Below are 19035 nucleotides of genomic sequence, written 5' to 3'. Positions count from 1 at the left end.
CTGAGCAAGAGTAAGCCATCAAGGTTTGGAAATATTTTACTTTTCTGTGTGGTAGAAAGCTTCAGGTTAACAGATAATGAGCCAAACATTAAATTATTTCAGGGAATGATACGGCTTTTGAATAAAAAAAATAAATTACTGCTGCCAGACCTGGTAAATTCAGCTTGCACTTTTGAAGGAGGGCTTTTTACAGGGGCGTGTAGTGACAGGGCAAGGGGAAACAGTTTCAGATCAAAAGGGGGTAGATTTATATGAGCTATTAGGAAGAAATTCTTTACTGTGAGTGTGGTGAGACACTGGCACAGGAGCTGTGGCTGCACCCTCCCTGGAAGTGTCCAGGTTGGATGTGGTTTGGAGCATCCTGCTCTAGTGGGAGGTGTCCCCTGCCCATGGCAGAGGGGCTGGAACGAGATGATCTTTGAGGTCCCTTCCAACCCAAACCTTTCTATGATTCTGTGGTCGTTCGGGCTCCTGCTGGCGGATGCCTGTGTTGAGCTTTATCTCCTGCTTAGCAGCTCCAGGCCGGGGGAATGCGGGGAGATCCCGCGAAGGTCGGGGGTGACTTTCCTCGGGGATGGACGTGGGGAGGGTGGGTGCAGCGAGGGGCCGGGGCCAGGGCTGGGGCTGGTGCCGGTGCCGGGCGGCGGCGCTCGGGGCCGGCGGTTTCCTGGGCGATGGGTGGGGAGAGGAGGAGGACGAGGAGGAGGAGGGAGCGGAGGAGGAGGAGGGGTCCCCGCGGCTTTATCTCCCACCCGGCTCCGCCCGCCGACGGCTGTCTCCTGTCACCACCACACCGCTCCGTTCCGCTCCGCATCGCTCCGCTCCTCACGGCCGGGCGCAGCGCCGGGCAGGGCAGCGCCCATGGGCTGCGGTAACTCCACGGCCAGCGGCGCGGCCGGGCGAGGTAAGGAGGGGGCGGCGGGAACGGGGTCGGGGGGGAGGTCGGGCCGGGGCCGGGCAGGGTGAGCCGCGGTGTGAGCATCCCCAGGGACAGCAGTGCCAGGGGAGAGGCGGAGGGCACACACGCACGGACACACGCACACACACACGCACACACACACCTAGCGGGGGCTGTACCCCTCCGATTTAAAGGATGCCCGCCTGAGGCGCGGGAATCGCTGCCCGCCCTACTGCGAGAGCATCATTCTTTCCCCAGGCTGATCTGCTTGCCCAAGGGAGAGAGGGTGCTGTGGGCCGCCGGCTGGCACCGGAGGCTTTCTGTGGCTCGTGTTATCCCTACGATCACCCCCTCCGCGACAGCTGCCCTGGACACAACCAGCCCAGGCCAGCAGCTGGACATAGGGATCCATCTGGGAGTGCAAGTTCAATCCTCTTCGCTTCCCTATAAGGCCACGAATGCCACTTCTGAAATGAATTTGTGCCACTTCTGCTCCTCTGCTTGCCCGAGAAGTTGGAGGATATTCCAAGGTTGAGGTTTCTTGCATATTAATGCGTACCACTGGATGGTGCGTCCAGCTGGCTCCCTTATTTGTTCATGGTTGTTTTCAAAAGAGAGAAAATCTGGGAAGATGGTGCTGTTGTGCTCTTCCTCCCTCCAGCCCCTCAAAAAAGGAAAGTAGATGCAAATCAGTAAGTGGACCTTCACCATATAATTATGAATATGAGCCTTTCTCAATCATTTATCATCCTAACTGTGCTTGGCAAACATTGCCACCTGTTTCAGTACCTATATTAAATCTTCCAGATGCACTTGTTGGTTTAATAACCTCCTGAAAATACACAGCAAAAGAGTGGCTGGACCAGTGTAAATTATTGGGTCTCCATCTCTTATCATTTTGACACAACTTTATCCAGAGCTCCATGAATGGTGCTAGCCATGGTTTGAAAACCTGGGCATATCTTTGAGTATGAAAGATGAGGCCTTTTCCAAGCTGGATGGATGTGTGCACATTTGTGTGGTGTGTTGCCTGTTTATCCACTAAACCCTGCACTTTACACTTAAGGGGAAGGGGAGGCTTTTCTGCCATTGTAGCTTACCTGATTTCTGTGAAGTGATTATAAATTAGGTTTTAGGTATCATGTCTATCTGCCAGAGGCCTTTCTCATCCATAAAAGAATGCACCGTATAACTTTGCTTGAACTTCCAGCTCTCCTATTCGAGTTGTCCTGTTTGCACTCATTAATTCTTTCCCACTGGTTGATTCCTGTATTGCTGTGACTGGAAGTTGTTTCAGTCTATGACCAGCATAGCTTCGTATGGCTGGGGTGATGCTTGTTCACATCCTGTTTCTGTTTGCTGGGCAAAAACACCAGAGCAAGTATCAGAGAAATCCGGGGGAATATTTGAAGTTGATTATCTGTCCCTTTGTTGTAGCCTCTCAATTAGTGTTGATCTGGTCACCCTATGGAATTTGTACCAGCACACAAGTGGGTAAATGTCAAATAGACCAGCTCTGCCAGCAGTAATGCTTAGTGAATTTTGTTGAACTGAGAGTTTGCTTGGTTAAATAAATGTGCCCACTGATGTATTAAAGGAAACTATTTTCAACAGGTTTTAGCTTGTATATTCAGAAATTATTTTTACTGAAGGTAAAGCCCCTTTGGTAGTTTAATTTATCTGTACAATTATTCATAATACATTTTTATGTACATTTTGTGGCAGCCTTTTCCGTACTCTAGAAATAGTCCACAGATCCCCAGTGGTTTAGCACAGGTAAAAATCATCAATGTCATGTAAAGCACATAGCTACTATAATGGAATTATTATTGTTTCCCTCATCTTTTCAAAGCAAATACAGCTCTGGGAGGTCCAATTCTTTTCTCACTTTCACTACTGCCAGTCAGGAATAACTCTATGTAGTCTACAGTGTTACAATAACCAACAACTAGTAATAGGAGTAACATGTCTGATATCTACTGTTTATTTTTTTTCCAATTAGCATTTCTTACCAAATATGTCTAATGAAAATAAAATTATTTTATGCAGGGGAAGAAGAAGATGTGCCATTTTTAATTGGAATTCTAAAGCTCTTAAGGAAAGTGTAACTCAATATTTTCCCAAAAGACATTAATACTGTGTAAATACAAATTAATTTTGTGGCTTGCACAGCATGACTACATCTTTAATGCTGAAGTTATGACTATTCTGCAGTCAGCAGTGTCAAAGCTAGAGGTACATAGCATATAATTAACCTGTAACACTCTCTGTCATATTATATGACTAAGGATAATATTGTAGCATACTTCAAAGAATACATTAGGCATCTTATGCTAGTCCCTTACTCTGGTGAAATTTCTATTGTAGCCTAACTTGATTTTCCCTGAGCAGATGTATGTATAATGACAGTTCAGCTAATGACATTATCCTCTGTTGCATGGCTAGGATGACATCAGAGGAGCTATCAGCCCTATGGTCTGCGAGACATAAACTAATAGACGTGATCTACAGTAACATTTGTCTGTGGTGCAGTAGTCCAGAACACCAATATAACTCACAGAGTTTAAATTTTCCTTCCAGACCAGCAGACACTGGCTCCTCAATTGAGAAATGGCAACTTCTGTTATGCAAGTAAACTGACGTAAACACATCCTTCCTAAATCACTTAGCTATTTTATGCATTAGCTATGATGTATATTTAATTCTTAAATTTCCCATTATGCATAGAAAGTTTTTTTAACTAACTGCTGTTTTCCTGATGCTTTCTTACCTTACATTAGATACCCTTCTTTCATGTTAAATTCTGCTGTTTTAGAAGCTCCAAAACAGGTCTTCTTTTTTTGTCTTTTAAAAATATGCCCTTAAACATTAATTTATTTTTTTCTGAGTTAAGGCATTTCCCTTCATTCTAGTGTTTCTTCATTAGCATTTTTCAACTGCTTCCTCCTTTCTGTATCAATTGTAGTAGCAATGACACTGCCTAACATTATGGCTCTCAGTGGAGGCTGGCAGTCTAGGCTTATTTTAAATATACAGAGAAGCTGTCAGTCTGTGGAGAGCTTCAAGGACAGCCAAATTATGATGAAGATGAACTTTAAGACCAAGTTTACATAGGTTCATTATTCAAGTTGGGTGGAATGCTCAGGAATCCACCCTGCCATTCCATTTGAAATGTAACTTATTTTTAGAAGCAATGCTTGATCAGGTCAAGTCCATGTACAGAACTTTTACCTGATGAGTTGGAGAAGTAATCAATTTGAAGTATTTTGCTATAATTCTGTCCTCAGTTATGCTGGAGTATAAATAGAATAAATTCATTGATGTTAGGACTTCATCCCATATTGCTGTCTTTTGGAGCAAATCAGAAAGAACCTACAACAGGAAACTTGTTAGTAATCTTTACTTTTGCCTGCATGTATGCTTAATTTTTTTTTTAAATCTGAAGTACTTGCCTGAGAATACTGTAAATTGTTCATTAAAAATTAATGTGAAAATGTTTCATAATTCACTTTATAGTCAGCCTTTTTGTATCCATGGTTTTTATTCATGTAAGTGGTCTCCTCTCATCCCTGCTATGATTTTCCAAAGTTTTGTCTTCCATGTTTGCTCACAGTGCATTTCTTAGCACAGAGGAGTATCAGCTGTGGCTATCAATATCTTTCAGCCAACTTTTACGTTTGTTCCACATTTACTGGAATCCTGCAGGGTCTCCAGTAACCATCTGCTGTTGATTTGAAAGTGCAAAACCCCCTCTCACCAAATGGAAGATGCTTTGGGCTACGTTCTCATCCTTCTTTGTCTGTGACACTACCTTAGACAGAATGTTTTTCTTCTGTAATCACTGAGGCTCAGAGCAATGTATGGCTGAATGGGCCTCGTTTATTCTGGAGGCTGTGCTTCCTTTTCCTCCTGCATCTCTAAAGTGCCAAAATGCAACCATGGTGCTATTGATGCAGATTGGTGTGAGCAGAGAGGTCGTTCAGGACAATCAAGTACTGCTCATTTTTTGTGGATAGAGCTTCCTGGCTACTCCTCAGTCTGTTAACTGAGGTAAAGCAAGTTTTGGAAAACCAAACCAACATGAGCCTATGGAGACAAGGTCTCTAGGGTCAAGTGCTGCCTTTTTTAGGCCAAGCTAATATAGTGGGGAAAATTGGACAAGCTTTCAAATATGTGAGACTTTTCTCAAGTCATATATCTAAAACATCACAGCTATGAGAGCAATAAGCCTTGCTGCTGTGGAACAGCTATGAAGTGTTTGTGAACTGGTAGTAAACAAGATTCCTTGGCTGCACTTCTGGCAGGAGAAGCTTGAGTAGCTAAACTTGAAAGAGTTAGAGAAATACGTCAGGGAAGTAAGAGGGATGAGGTGGATGGGACTTCTAAAACAAACATGTCTGTACAAACTTGGGTGTCTTGTGAAATAAAATCTTTGCATCAGGAGTAGGAAATTTTATGAGCTGAGAAACTTAGGGGCCACCTCACTCAAGGGATGTTAATTTGCAAATTCTGAACTCTTCCAGGAAGAACACTGTTCTGTGAACGGGGAATATTTTCAGATCTGTATGTAGGTATTTTAGTGGTACGCAAGTGAATTTGTATCGAATTCTTGTTTCACTTTTGCAAGTGAAGCTGAGAAATAACACCACTGAAATCAATGGAAGTATGAATAACCTGGTTTTTTTTTAGTGCTTATAAAAACAATAGAAAAATATTTGTTTGGGGTTTTTTTGGATTCAATTATTATAAATAGTAAAAAATATCTCTTAAAAAGTGAGTTTTTTGTAGTCTGTTCTCAATGTTTTTCTGTGAGATGCATTTCAAAATGCTGCAGTGATTTTTAAGCAATACCCTCTCTACTAATCAAAGGAAAGAAGTGCTGCCAGGTGTGAATGCTAGTGGTGCATCTCCAGTCTCAAACACAGGTTCCTAGCTGTCTAGCTCCACACAAACCCCAGGCTGATGGCATTGAGCATGGGCATGGCATTAAAGTGTGCCTGGTGATTGACTGGAAACTGAGCATCTCCACTCAGAAATGTAGCAGTAATGCAGACACACGTTTCTTCTCACTCAGCTAAAGTTTCAGTTTGTGTATTAAACAATTTTAACTCTTGGTATACTTTCTGCAAAGAAGGCATAATTTTTTCACGTGAGGATCGGAAACACTGAGAACTCATCTCAGACTCAGAAAAAGATCAGGAAGGGCCTCACAAAGGACCATGAACATTTTTGGAGGAACTGAATTTGTTTGTAGTTAGCTTAGGTTGAGGAAATGAGAAAGTTGTGGTTCTGGTGCAGAACAGGCACAGCACTGGAATAATTTATCTGGAGAAGGAAAAAAACCCCAAAAAAACCCCAAAAACAAAATGTCTCCCTGCATTGTCTGAGATCAGGCTTGCATGCAGCACTGCAATGCCAATCTTCCACACAGTTTGGAGGGTTTATATGCAGATGTGACTATAGAGCCAAGAAGTCTCAGGAAGCTGCCAGGTAGAATAAAGCTTTAAAGCAAAGACCTGAGCTTATTGTGCACAGAGGTACTCCCTCCAGCTAATAAGAGTTTCTGCTGATACCTACAGCTGTACTGAGATTTTGCTGCCTCTGGAAGCAATACTAAAAAACCCAGAAATGTGTATAGTCTTACACAAGTCTAGTCTATGTTGTTGCTGAGAAAAGGAGGACAGTAAGCTATAGGAACTGTGAGTGGTAATATGTTCAGGAGTTATCTCTAAAGGGAGGTGTTTCTTGCCATCCAAGACATCCATTCAGGTAGGCAGTGCTGGAAGGCCTTGCAGTGCTGTTCCTTCCTCTCTGCATCTGAAATAAGGATAAAGAAGACATACTCTTACACATCAGAGTGAGATGAAAAATATTTGCTATTCATGGATATTTTTCAGCAGCAAAATTTTTCACAGCATGAAGTGCCATGGCTGAAAAAGACCAGCCTGCCTCCAAACCCAAAAACTCTTCTTGACAGAAGAGTTGACAACTGCTGTTGCTTCAGAGTGAGCTCAGATAACCTCTTCCAGCCAGAGGAAAAGGAGAAACAAAAGGTTTTCTAGTGTCTACCTTAGCTTGTATAACTAATAGAAATATAATTTTCTGGTTACTCAGCTGAATGATATATCAGCAATAGCAACATGACATTAATAACTTGGATGGAACAGGAAAGAGTTTGTACCTGAGTGGATGTTTCTCTCCCAGCAAGAAGCATCTGAGTCACTAAAAAAACAATCGATCACTGACATCAGGCAGATAGGTGGTAGCTTTTGTCTTTTTGCTTTTTTGTTAAGTAGCAAGAGGAATTAAAGGGTGGCTGATCCCTTTGGATGTCTGTGGCTTTGGATCGATTATGTCCCAATGTTTATATTAGTTCTGTCTGGTTGTTTTAGAAAACTTCATTTATTTGGCAGGAAGAATGGAGCAGCATTTTACACATGTACTGCCAAGTCTACAACTGAATCAAATGGCAAAATAAATAGGTGTTCAGGAGTAACTGCTTGGTTAGTTTAAGTGACTTTGTAGCAAATGAAACAACCAGAAGACTGAGCTAAGTCAAGGATAGAAAATTAGAAAGATTAATTCTATCATATGTTACTCTCACACTCTGTGCCTGCACCTGGCAACTGTTCTACAGCAGCATCATTTTCAACCACTGAGAAGTTGGCCCAGATTCAAGCATGCTAGACTTAAAGGATAGTATGTATAGTCATTAAGGTGAAACTATACAATCATGAGAAACATGTTCTCTGACAATAGAAAATTCCTGTTGCTATTTCTTTGTTGTTGAGCACAGAAAGGCAGAGAAATGCTTACTGCACTATCAGTATATTTAGAGGATTATGCCATTATCTGATAAACATAGACTTTTTTTTTTTCCTTTCTAGGTGCTACAGGAACTACTAAAGATGTGTAAGTACTTATTTTACTCCTTCACATATGTAACCCTGGACTTACCTGCAGGTCCACTGGCCTTCTGCTAGTTTTAGTCATACATGACTCATCTGTTTCCTAACATATAATCAGCAGAAGTTTATTGTCTTTAGTGACAGCTTCCATCTTCAAAAAACAACTTCATGTCTTGTTTACTATTCTACAGATTCCTTCCCTGGTTATTTCTCTTAAGAGAAAAGTCTTTTCTCTGCTTCTGTTGAGAGAGCTGTCTCCCAGAGCTGGTCTTCTTAATTCAGATCACTCTTCCTTGTCATGCACCACTACACCTTTTTCCAAAAGCCATGTCATTATTTGACCACATAAATTTCCACCAAGACCTGTGAGAGATCTAAAGAAGCAAATTTCCCTTCTTTGCAGGAGGTCTGGTAACCAGTCCAGACTTCCTTTTCAGAGTACCCCCCTTCTCTAGGTATTCTCTGTGTTGAAGATACAATCTATCAGCTCCTCTGCTGAGTAGCAGAGAGCAGCCCTACCCATCCTGTTTTTCTCTAAATGTCTGAACCTCTATTGTCCTGTTGCCTCTTGCCAGCTTCTGTTTTTTCAGAAAAGCAGCAGCAAAAATCAGCCTTTCTTGGCCCATTTTTCATCTGCTGATGCAGATATGTGCAGGAACAGCTTTATTCAGCCGTAAATTTATTTTCCTATCAAAGGAAACATTAAATAAGTCCTCCTGAGGTTTTGCCACCTTCTATTTCACATAATTGGTATTTGCCATTGGAGTTGGAGACTGAGGGGCCTGGGAAAGATTTTCATGTTATGCAACAGGAACATTCTTCAGTTTTATTTACCTCATTTAGAGTAACTACTCTAATTAGACAGAGGAATCCTGGTGTAGAAATGAGGGCTGCCAAGTCAGATAAACAAGTGGAGAGAAGAGCTTAACAACAGGCTTGTCCTTGCTATTACAGAGCCTGGCTGAGATTACCAACAGGTCACACTTGGCAGATGAACAGTGTTGTCACAGATACTCCTGAGGTCTGTGTTACCTGCATAGTCTTTTCTGGGTGTGCAGTGTCAGACCACAATTAAATTACAGAAGGCAAAGTTGTGAGTCCTCCCCAAACTTCTATATACACTAAACCCACTGTTTTAAATCTATATTAGGGCCTTTTTTTTGTGGTTCAATTTACACATTTGAAGCTACTGACTTAGCATCTCTCTCCTTGCTCCTTGGTAGTCTGAAATTTCAAAATTGCAAGCATTGTTAAATTATTACTTTAGTAGGTGCATTCTGTGCTTAAAGGTATGGATTGTGTAGAGATGCATTTATGGCCAAGCATTTGTAAGGCCAAGCTTCAGAAGTTAAATTGGGAACATCCTGCTTATTGGTGTTAGATCATCTCTCATATTTCAAAAAGTATTGGGATATCTTAGAAGTAATTGCTAGTGCAGACTTCAGCAAAGTGAAAGTGTCAGTCCTGGAACCATTACTCATTCAGATAAATATAGTGGAGCCAGTCAGACAACCTGTGTGAGAAATGGCATAATTGAGCCTTCTCATCAGACATTAGAAATACAAATCTCTTTAATGAAGAATGGCAATGATGAGCTGAAAAGTCCTAAATCAATCATGCTGATAATGAACAACAGATTTTTTTATGAAGAAAATAAAATACTGGGGAAACTATTTTAGTTTCATGGAAATGAACAAAGCAGGTTTATATTAAGCAACATTATAGATCCACACAAGCTTTTATTTTACAGTTTTTCACTTCTATCAGCTAAAGATTAAAAAATTCTCTTTAAAAAGCCCATATTTTTTTGCTCTCTAATTTCAGTCATATCGATTCTGGTTCAGAACCACATTTAGAAGTGCCCTTATAGCTCACTTCTGGATGCAGAATGTGGTTATTCTAACTCAAGGGACTTCTCATTTCTTGACTGCGACTCATTGCCAAGGCACCAGCATCTCCTGAAGTGATCAGCCAGGTGGAAGGAGGGAGGACTGGATCCTGCTCTGAGCCCTCCTGGGTGACCACAGGGAAACTGCTTTGCCCTCTGGGGTTTATGTTCTCCACCAGTAAGATCGGGATGATGATTTGATCTTCCTACACAAAAGCCCTGTGAGACTGAGGGCAACAAGAGGTGGTCTGAGAACATGATCTCTCCCTGTGCACTCCAGCCCTCAGATCAATGGTGGATCTGTTGCCCATCCTCAGCCAGTGCTCCTGCCAGGCTCAGAAAGAGCATCATGTCACTGCTAACTGGAAAAGTTTAGATACAGGGGGGATAAAGGATATGCTAGAAAATAATGCAGTGCCTGTGGTACTCATGGCTATGTTCAGGCAAAGATTAGTAACAGTAGGAAGGGTGGAAGTCGGAAGTAGGAAGGAAGAAACAGCAGCTCAAGCCTATTTCAGGATACTGGGGAGGAATCCATCAAATACAAATGATAGGCCCTTATTTCCAAGGCCTGTTGCTTGTGCTAGTTTTATTGAATCCTTTCTGGTGGCACTAATGAGCACGTCTGGAACTCAGCACAAACAGAGTCATAAAAGCTGAGATAAGAAAAATATGGATGGAGTGGATTAGTGTGAATGCCTGTCATTTAAATATTTAAATATTTTGTGAAAAATGGCAGCTACTTTTGCCATTAAGTGGACATAGGCCTGATGGAGGTAAAAACTGACAGTTGAACCAAGTCTCTTTCTTAAGACTTAGGAGGGTGACAGGAAGTCTCTTGGGATAGACATATCCTTCCCAAAAGAAACATTTATTCTAACTGAAAATAGAATGCTGTTATGTGGATTTGCTGTTAAATTCACCTACAGCCTATGGGACTCCACCTACGCTGCCTGCTGGAAAATGTGCTCTCAGTTCCTCCCCAGTAGATGTCAACATCTGAGGGAAGATCCAGCAGCACAACAGCAACACATTGAAGTGCTAAGTTCCTTTTGTCATCTATTCCTAACACAGAAAAACTTATCCAAGCTTGCTCTTCTTGAAGGAGAAATACTTGAAGTTATTTTTTATGCTAGGTTCTTCCTTCATTTTGAAATAAGAAGCTGGAAACATACTGGAGGTAGAGAGGGAGAGAGAAAGGATGTGCTGGACTCCTGTATCCCCATACCCGCTCTGTGGGTCTGAGGGATATGGCAAGGGGAACACTACCAAAACCAGAGGAGCTTCATGCCATACTCACTCCCATTTGGTCAAACATTACCTTGCAGCCCTGCTTCTCCAAACCACCAACTTTCATCCAGCCTGGGCACAGAAACAGCAGCTTGGCACGTGAAATCTGTGGGCATCTTTTGAAATAGTGGCTTAAGCTACTGTGTGTGAAGGCAAGAGATGTGTGAATGTGTGTAATACACGAACTAGAGCAGCACTCCTTCCCATACTGCTTAGAAAGGAGTCCCCCAGAAAAGAGTGGAAAATCACTTCTTCCTTAAGTATCATCACTGGAATTTTTCTTATTTTTTTCCCTCTCATGCTGCCACGTTCTTCCTGTCTCTGCTCATCTCTTCTTTCCTAGCAGGGCTATAACACATTGCACCCAATCATCCCCCAGCCCAAGAGTCATGGCCTGTACAATGCCAGATTATATTTGCTGCTTAGCATTTAAGGGAAAGGTATTGCAAAATTAGGCTTTGATTTGTAGTTATTGAGAGGAAAGGAAGAAAGCAAAATGTTTTTAAAAAACTAGTCTGCTTAATCATGGACCAGGATAATTTGTTTTGGTGAGAAAATGACAGTAATGGTCCAGTGATGTCCTGTTACAAAACATTTCTAGAACAGAAGAAAATAGCCCTGTTGCCTACTGGAGGCTTTTTTCACTTTTTTTTTTAAACATTGACATCAATTTCCTGCTGGACAATATTGATTATTATTCTTACAACTCTGGTTTAGAGGCTTTGAGATGTGCATGAGGTTGCCAGTGCTTTTAAAGGCTTCTTTTCTCTGGATAACGGCAAATCTGGATTATAGAAAGTGTTTCCAGTTGTTTGAGAAAATCAATCCTGTGACACATCTAGTTGGTTCAACAGAAAAGATTGTTTGTGACCTTTTGGCACCCAGAGTCCCTTTCTTGAAGTGTTGTCATTGGGTTTTTTTGGTCGGTTGGCTTTTGTTTTGGTTTTGTTTTGGTTTGGTTTTTTTGCAAAAAATGCAGGGCTCATTTCTATTGATGAATATACACAGGCCTTCCACTTTCTTCAGCTGGCATTGGGTCACACTAGGACAGGGCAGTGTCACACTCAATCCTCAAGAAAAGTTGTCTCTGCATTTTTCTGACTGCATGTGTGAGGATTGCAAGGGAGATGGGAGATGCCTCCTGAAATGGCAGTAGCTCCTGCAAGGAGTGGCAGAAGGGCCAGAGAACCAGGAGTTTACTGCTTCATCTCTCTTGAGCAGTTAAGACATAGGCAAAGATAAAAGATGAGGAGGCTCAGTGCTATGCCCTGTGGGAATATAATTTAGCAAAACTGTGGCACACATAAATTTACCCTAGACCTCTGCTATTAAAGGACTCGTGCCCTTATTCGCTGTGGTGATGCAGAAAGGATGTAATGTTCTGCCACTTAGAAAGAAGGGAAGTGTAAGATAACTTCCACCTTGTAGCAGTACTTTTAAGGCTTAGACTTATGGTGGTGACTGAGGTTTAAGATGTGTTTTCTTGCATTTAAGGTTGTATCTTGCAGAGATCCCTGTACTTTGAGCCAAATTACCACTGACTTCAGGGGTCAGTAACAGCACACAGCCTTGACCATTATACAGTAGGCACATTTACCTCTTAGAGTAAATAAATTACAATAAGAAATGTCATGTGTTATTGTTAAATATCATAGTTCAAGAATACCTTTCATGGCTACAGAATGGATTTAGTCCTAATATTGGGTAAAGGCCAGTTATATCACCTAGGGAACAGATCAGAAATTCACAGATCAGCTTGTGATGGGGAGTATGTTTGCATTGGCCCCAGAGTGCAGGCAATTGGTCCTTCAGTGGGAATATTCAGGTGAGACTCTGGGTGAATATCCTGTGCATGAACATTTCCACTGTGGAGCCTTCCCTGGATCATGGTGTTGCCTTTGCTGTTTGCAGCCTTCCCTGAGCTCATCTCACGGCTCCCTGAGCACTGCATTGTAAGACTCCTTCTCAGGCAGTTGTCACACTTGCCCTCTGGGGAAGGGGTGAAGGATGGCTGTGGGTTTAACAGCACTCAAGCTCCCTTGCCTCTCTTTTTATTGCTAGGTTGGTAGGTTGCAGGCCCAGCTAAACTGCAGCTGCTGCCCCAATCCATACCCAGCCATGCAAGCACAGCTCAAAGTCCAAATATTTAACCAAATGTGGGTAAGTGATCTCAGTGAAAAGTGATGCTGGGGCACAAACTGAGAGAGGCTGCAGCTCAGGCACTGTGCTCTCAGGGAGTAAGAATAATTATTTTATATTTTTTGTACTACATTTGCCTTCAAATTGATGGTGGTTACTTTACCACCCCACTCTCCCCACTCCCCCACTGCACTGGACAGTATTTCAGTGACTCTCTATTGATTCCCCAATACATTGACAGTATTTCAAACCTCAGTGACACCTTATTAACCTACAGACTGACCTGTGATATTACCCTAAAGGTAAAAGAGAAATAAGTACCCATTTAGAAAGGATTAGTAGCAATTATTTGGTTTGCAAAGAGCTCTGACTTCAGGAATTGCAATACCTCATTTTATGGAGAGGCTCCGTTGCATCTTTTTGGCACAGCTGCTGTAGAAGTTTATCTTTCTTCATCATCATTCCCATGCCCCATTCAGTCCCTTGCAGTCCTCTTTTGGTGGAATAGCAGCCCAGACTTACTCCTGTTACATGCAGAGCTTTTAGGTTAGGGTTCCTGTTTGTGTGGAATGGTGTGGGGACTCCCACAGGAAAAGTGTTAATTTACCTGTTTCAGCTCCCAAACCTGCTTTCAGGCATCACTGGTGGAGCTCCTGTAAACTAAGCTGCATCTATTCTCAATCCTTTTCATTTTTCTGTACATTAGATTGGAAAACTGTCATTCTTTTTGTGCCTGTATCAATACATTATTGAATTGTCAATGACTGGAATTAAACTGAGGTCAGTAATAATCCACTTCTTCCTTTGCCTCCAAATCTACCCAGATAGTGATGGAGTATCTGAAAGAAACAATCTGCTAATGTACTTTATATCTTTTGATGTTACAGAGCAGAAGAATCTGTATCAGATGATGACAAAAGGAGGTAGGTGCTCTCCAGGGACTAGCTTTATGTGCAAGAGGCTGCAGTGAGCTCTACCACCACGTGTACACCCTTCCTTTCCTCCTCCTAATTTCCACAAACACCATTGGAACAGAGAAAAAAAAAAAAAAAAAAAAAAAAAAAAAGAGAGAGAGAAAAGGAAATCTCTCACTGAATTTGGTAGCTGTACACCCTGTTAGTGAGCTGGGCAGGGGTTAATTTTGCAGGAAGAGGAGGATGTTATCTCACAGCTGTAGGTGATGTGCTTGGTAAGGGCCAGTAACCTCTGCCTTCATAACAGACCAGCCACAAAAATTGTCATTAGCACCTGTGGGAGGTCTCCTCTGGGCTGGAAATCAAAGGAAGTGTGACTATCATAAAACAAATCAGAAATCAAGTTCAGTGGGCTGGAGAAGGTGTGATAAATTTGGCACCTACCGGGGCAGAACAGCATAATGGGAGTCTCTTCAAGTGGCTTCAGGCACAGCAGAGGCTCTTAAGGACCCAGTTTCTTATCTTGTATCAGTCTCTGCTTTTCACACAGGCCTTGGAGCCAGAAAATATGCTCTGCAAGCTCATGAAGGGAAAAGGGGTTTGGGCTATGAAAGTACTTCACACCCTTGTGCTCCTACCTACTAAGTTTTCTCTGAGTGTGGCCCTAAGCAGCAGGGATACAGGTGCTGTTTTGTTAACAAGGAGAGGTGAAAGTGCTGTTTAATCAGTCAGGGGGCATTGTCTGAAGTGAGGTGTTTCAGTGGTCCCAGTGCCAAACATTGCTATCAGACTGGCTCTGTCCTCAGTTGGATATATTTGGTATGTAGGAGCTGGGCAGGTGGGGCTTATTGGTACAACACAGCTGGGATGTATTGAAAAATGTTAGAAACTGGAGTGAAAAATAGCTTTTTGTAAGCATGGAAAAATAACAGCTACCACAGCTACCATCAGGTTTTTTGATGCCCTCCTCTCTGCCCAGCCATGGTCTTTGTGCTGTGGCTGGGTGATGTTGACATTGTAGGGAGAAGCATTTCAATTAAACTCTGATGTCTCTTTAATTGTTTCTTTAAATCAGGAACTATGGAGGTGTGTATGTTGGCCTGCCCTCCGATACAGCTGCCATGGTTTCCAGTCAGACAAAAACTGCACCAAAAGGTATTGGAAGGTTACGTATTGCATTTCTCCTGCCTCCTCGGTTTCATTTTATCTAGTAGGATGGATTTCCTTTAAAAATCAATTATTATTTGAGACAGACTGGCTAGCCATGGAGCCTCTTAAGGGAGTGGGCCTATTTAGAATCCTTGCAGTGATTGTTCCCATTTATTTAAATTTTAACACACTAACTTTTGCAGAAGGTTCCTAGAGCAGATGCTGGTACATTGTCTTCTGAACAGTTTCTCCACTCTCTGAGTGCTCTGTGAATTCTAAGGAAATAAAACCCTGTTAGGACTAAGAGGCTGTGATGAGATGCACTTGAAGAGCGTCAGCGCTATTTTTAGTTTTGAAGGTGTTTACTTGCATTGTGGTGAACTCCAGTAATAACAGTTAGTAAGTGATTGCTTTCAGGTTTATTTCTGTTCTTACATGAAACCCAGTGCAAAGTGGTTTTTTCCATGTGATGTTTTCGAAGAGTGGGAAAAAACATTAGGTTTATAGGTACTTAATAGAAAAGCCATAAACACATATTTATGAAATCATGTAATAATTGCCTAGATTTAATACAACAAAATTGCTGCTGTCACATACATATACCCCAGAGTTTAGTCACTGACTTCTGCTTCCAGAATTTGCCACAAAACAAAAAAAATGAAGAAAAACAATACTATTAAACATAACAAAAATAGCTGGTTTTAAAAGAGGTGAACCTTTGTTACACGTTTGTTTTTTTTTTTAACCGGTTTTCTAAATTAGTAAAATGCTATAATGTTTTAACCATCTTTACCTTTTGTTTTCTAAATAAGATTAGAAGGAAAGAAACACAGCAAGATCCAAACAGCTGGAGGTATAGTATTTATTAATATCTTTATTAACTTTATGTGCTTGGCATACATCCTTTGAAACAAGGTTGCAACACTCCCTGTGCTTTGGTGGTCTGAAAATCGCCCGGTTACTTCTCCAGCTGCAGCATAAATCTTCTGATGGCTGGACCAAGGGCCAGATCTCAGACATAAATTAAACAATGGGTAAAGTCACCTTCTTGGTGGAAAGCAAAGAAAATTATTTACCCTGTTTGGGAATGAATAAAAATCAAATGTCCCTTTGTACAGCTTCAGCCAGACCTGAGCTGATCTTGCAGAAACACTGAGATCTCAGGTATGAGGTGAGGTGCATCAGTGGTGCATGGGCCAGCATTTGTAGAGACAAAGCTTTTCCCAGGAAAGTGTGGTTTGCAGTTAGAAAACATTGTCTTCATTCTGGGGAGGAACAAAGTGAGGCACCCACTAAGTAACTCACTAGAGCTTTCCCCTTGTTATGGAAGTCTGTGAGCCTTTGTTCTCCGCCAGCCAGAACGGGATAGTGAGAATTTGTAGGCTCTATAGATTTAAGTGTTTCAACTAACTAATAAAAAACCCTAAAAAACCCAACCTCCCCCCCCCAAAAAAAGTCTTTTACAAATTCTTGTCTGAAAATAATTAAAACAAGCTAAGTCTCTCCTCAGAATTTGAAGGGTTTTTTGCCATTTCAAATTTCAGAATGTTTTTCAAATTTCAAAAGGGATTTTGGTATCTAGCCAGTGGGGCAGGTGTGAATCGTAAGTACCAATACTTTGTATAGGAAGAAGAAACCTTTCCCATTTAAAGTGAAGAGCCAGAAACAGTTCTGTCTGGCCTTGGTGCTAAGCACAGGCCTAATAGAGCAAAACACACTCCATGGACTTTGCTAGGAGCACTGATCTACAGAAAGCCCTTCAGCTGGTCAACATAGCTGATTTCAGTAACCTGGCTGAGATGTCTAAGATAGGAACACTGGCCCCTTGACCTGGGTGAGCCTGAAGCACCTTCTTGAGACTGCAGCTCTCCATCCATGGTTGATGAATAGAACCTGGGTTAATTAGGTTAACCTTGTCTAGGTTCTTTAGTTAAATGCCTGATGTTGGGTTGAATCAATCACTTAAATCTTTTAGCTATAAAGAATAGTTGAAAGAGCACTTTGCCTTCGTTGGTGCAAGATGAGGTTTGGGAGACCTCATCGCTCTCTACAACTCCCTGAAAGGAGGGGGTAGCCAGGTGGGGGTTGGGCTCTTTCGCCAAACGACTTTCAACAAGACAAGAGGGCATGGTCTTAAGTTGTGCCGGGGGAAGTTTAGGTTAGATATTAGAAAGAATTTCTTTACAGAGAGAGTGATCAAGCATTGGAATGGGCTGCCCAGGGAAGTAGTGGATTCTCCGTCCCTGGAGATATTTAAAAAGAGACTGGATGTGGCACTCAGTGCCATGGTCTAGCAACCGCAACGGTGGTTCATGGGTTGGACTCGATGATCTCTGAGGTCCCTTCCAACCCAGCCAGTTCTATGATTCTATGATTCTAAGATCAGGGCTTGCTGGCTGATTCAGGCTGACAAAAGGACTGACATAGATGAGCACCTTTAAATCTGCAAGGGATCCCCTGAACCCCACTCATTTATAGGTGTGTGTGACTGGAAGGGGTAGTCCACAAACTTCTCAGCTCCTAATGATGACCTGGTTTATGTATAGAGTAATGGTTTGCCAATAGTGCTTTCTCAGTCCAGCTAAATCTGTTTGTTTCTTTCTCTTTTTTTGAACAGATTTAAACTAAGACCAGTTGCCAGTGCTTTAGAGAGAGCTGTCTTTGTGCTGAAGATTTTTATATTTAAGTAGCCTTCCGGAGAGCACGAGAGATGAGAGCACCAAAAAAAATCTAAACTGTTGCAAGTTCCAACTACGGGTAAAGCTTAAAATACAGCGTTGAATCAGTTTCCTATGATGGTTGCATTATGGAAACCTCCTGCTGTTCTCCAGTGAAAAATGAAATTAATGAACTCATGGTGGATGTTTCTGCACAAGAGCTAACTTTGATGATCTGCAACTTATTTCTCTGTGGCCATATTGCAGATTTCATCAGCTATCAGCTACGCTTCATATATTTTCTCCAACGATTTTTGATAGATTTTATATAGAAAATCATTACTATTGTCCACTTAATAGTTCCTATGGTAGGTTCCTATAAATTAATTGTTAATTTACTTCAGAGTAATATATTTGACAGGTTTGCATCTTTTTGGTAATATTGCAAAATTTAATATTTTTGCTGTGAAAACTTAAGAATAGGATGAAATAAACATAAGACCATTGAGTTCTTTATAATTAATATTGTCACTTTTATACAGTGAGACAAATATTAGTGTTTAATTTTCACCTTTTAAGAAGATACTGCTCAAGGAAATTTATTTAAATAACAATGTACTCCATCGTAGTATTTACTTGTCTGCTTTTATTTTCTTCATTTTTTTCTCTTTTATAAAGCATTACATGGAAAAAACCCCGATGCACCAAACTATTATGTTACGTCTTCCATTCTGTGTAATATTACAATGATATATCCTCACATAAGGATGAAGTGATACTGTTTTCAGAGATAACAGGACTAAAATTCAGTGCTGGATACTTCTGAACTGTAGAAGATTTTGGTTAGAGGGTTTTGTGTCCCTAACTCATTTCTAACCATCTCCAGTGTGGTGAATTGTAACATAATGGGAGTAATTACTTTAGGATACTGTTGTATTAAATAATGGATGGGTGGTTTTAAAATTCATTAAGTTATAGCAATTGTAGGCTTCCCACAGAACATAAAACACATTGTAGATTTACATACAGCTGAAATAATTTTTAAATTATTAAAGCCTTCTGCATAATTCTTCAGTCAAAACATTTTTTAATAGGACATGATATGCCATACACTTTAAAACAAACAAGTAAATAAATAACCCCAACCCAAACCACATTAATTTAACAGCCCTTTTTAAAATTAAAACAAAAA

The 19035-nt window shown here is 41.3% G+C and overlaps 1 protein-coding gene across 1 annotated transcript; it reads left to right on the top strand.

The window, feature by feature from the left end:
• Nucleotides 1–749: 749 nt before the first annotated feature.
• On the top strand, nucleotides 750–18363 carry C1H12orf75 (chromosome 1 C12orf75 homolog). Its single transcript, XM_030462088.1, has 6 exons — nucleotides 750–904; nucleotides 7786–7810; nucleotides 14011–14046; nucleotides 15113–15192; nucleotides 15999–16039; nucleotides 17804–18363. The coding sequence occupies exons 1-5, from the start codon at nucleotides 862–864 to the stop codon at nucleotides 16001–16003; spliced, it is 189 nt and encodes a 62-aa protein (XP_030317948.1). The 5' UTR covers nucleotides 750–861; the 3' UTR covers nucleotides 16004–16039; nucleotides 17804–18363.
• The last annotated feature ends 672 nt before the right edge of the window (nucleotides 18364–19035 follow it).

Source organism: Calypte anna, chromosome 1 (assembly GCF_003957555.1).
Source record: "Calypte anna isolate BGI_N300 chromosome 1, bCalAnn1_v1.p, whole genome shotgun sequence".
NCBI classification, from domain to species: Eukaryota; Metazoa; Chordata; class Aves; order Apodiformes; family Trochilidae; genus Calypte; species Calypte anna.
This window is presented reverse-complemented; position numbering and strand designations above follow the sequence as displayed.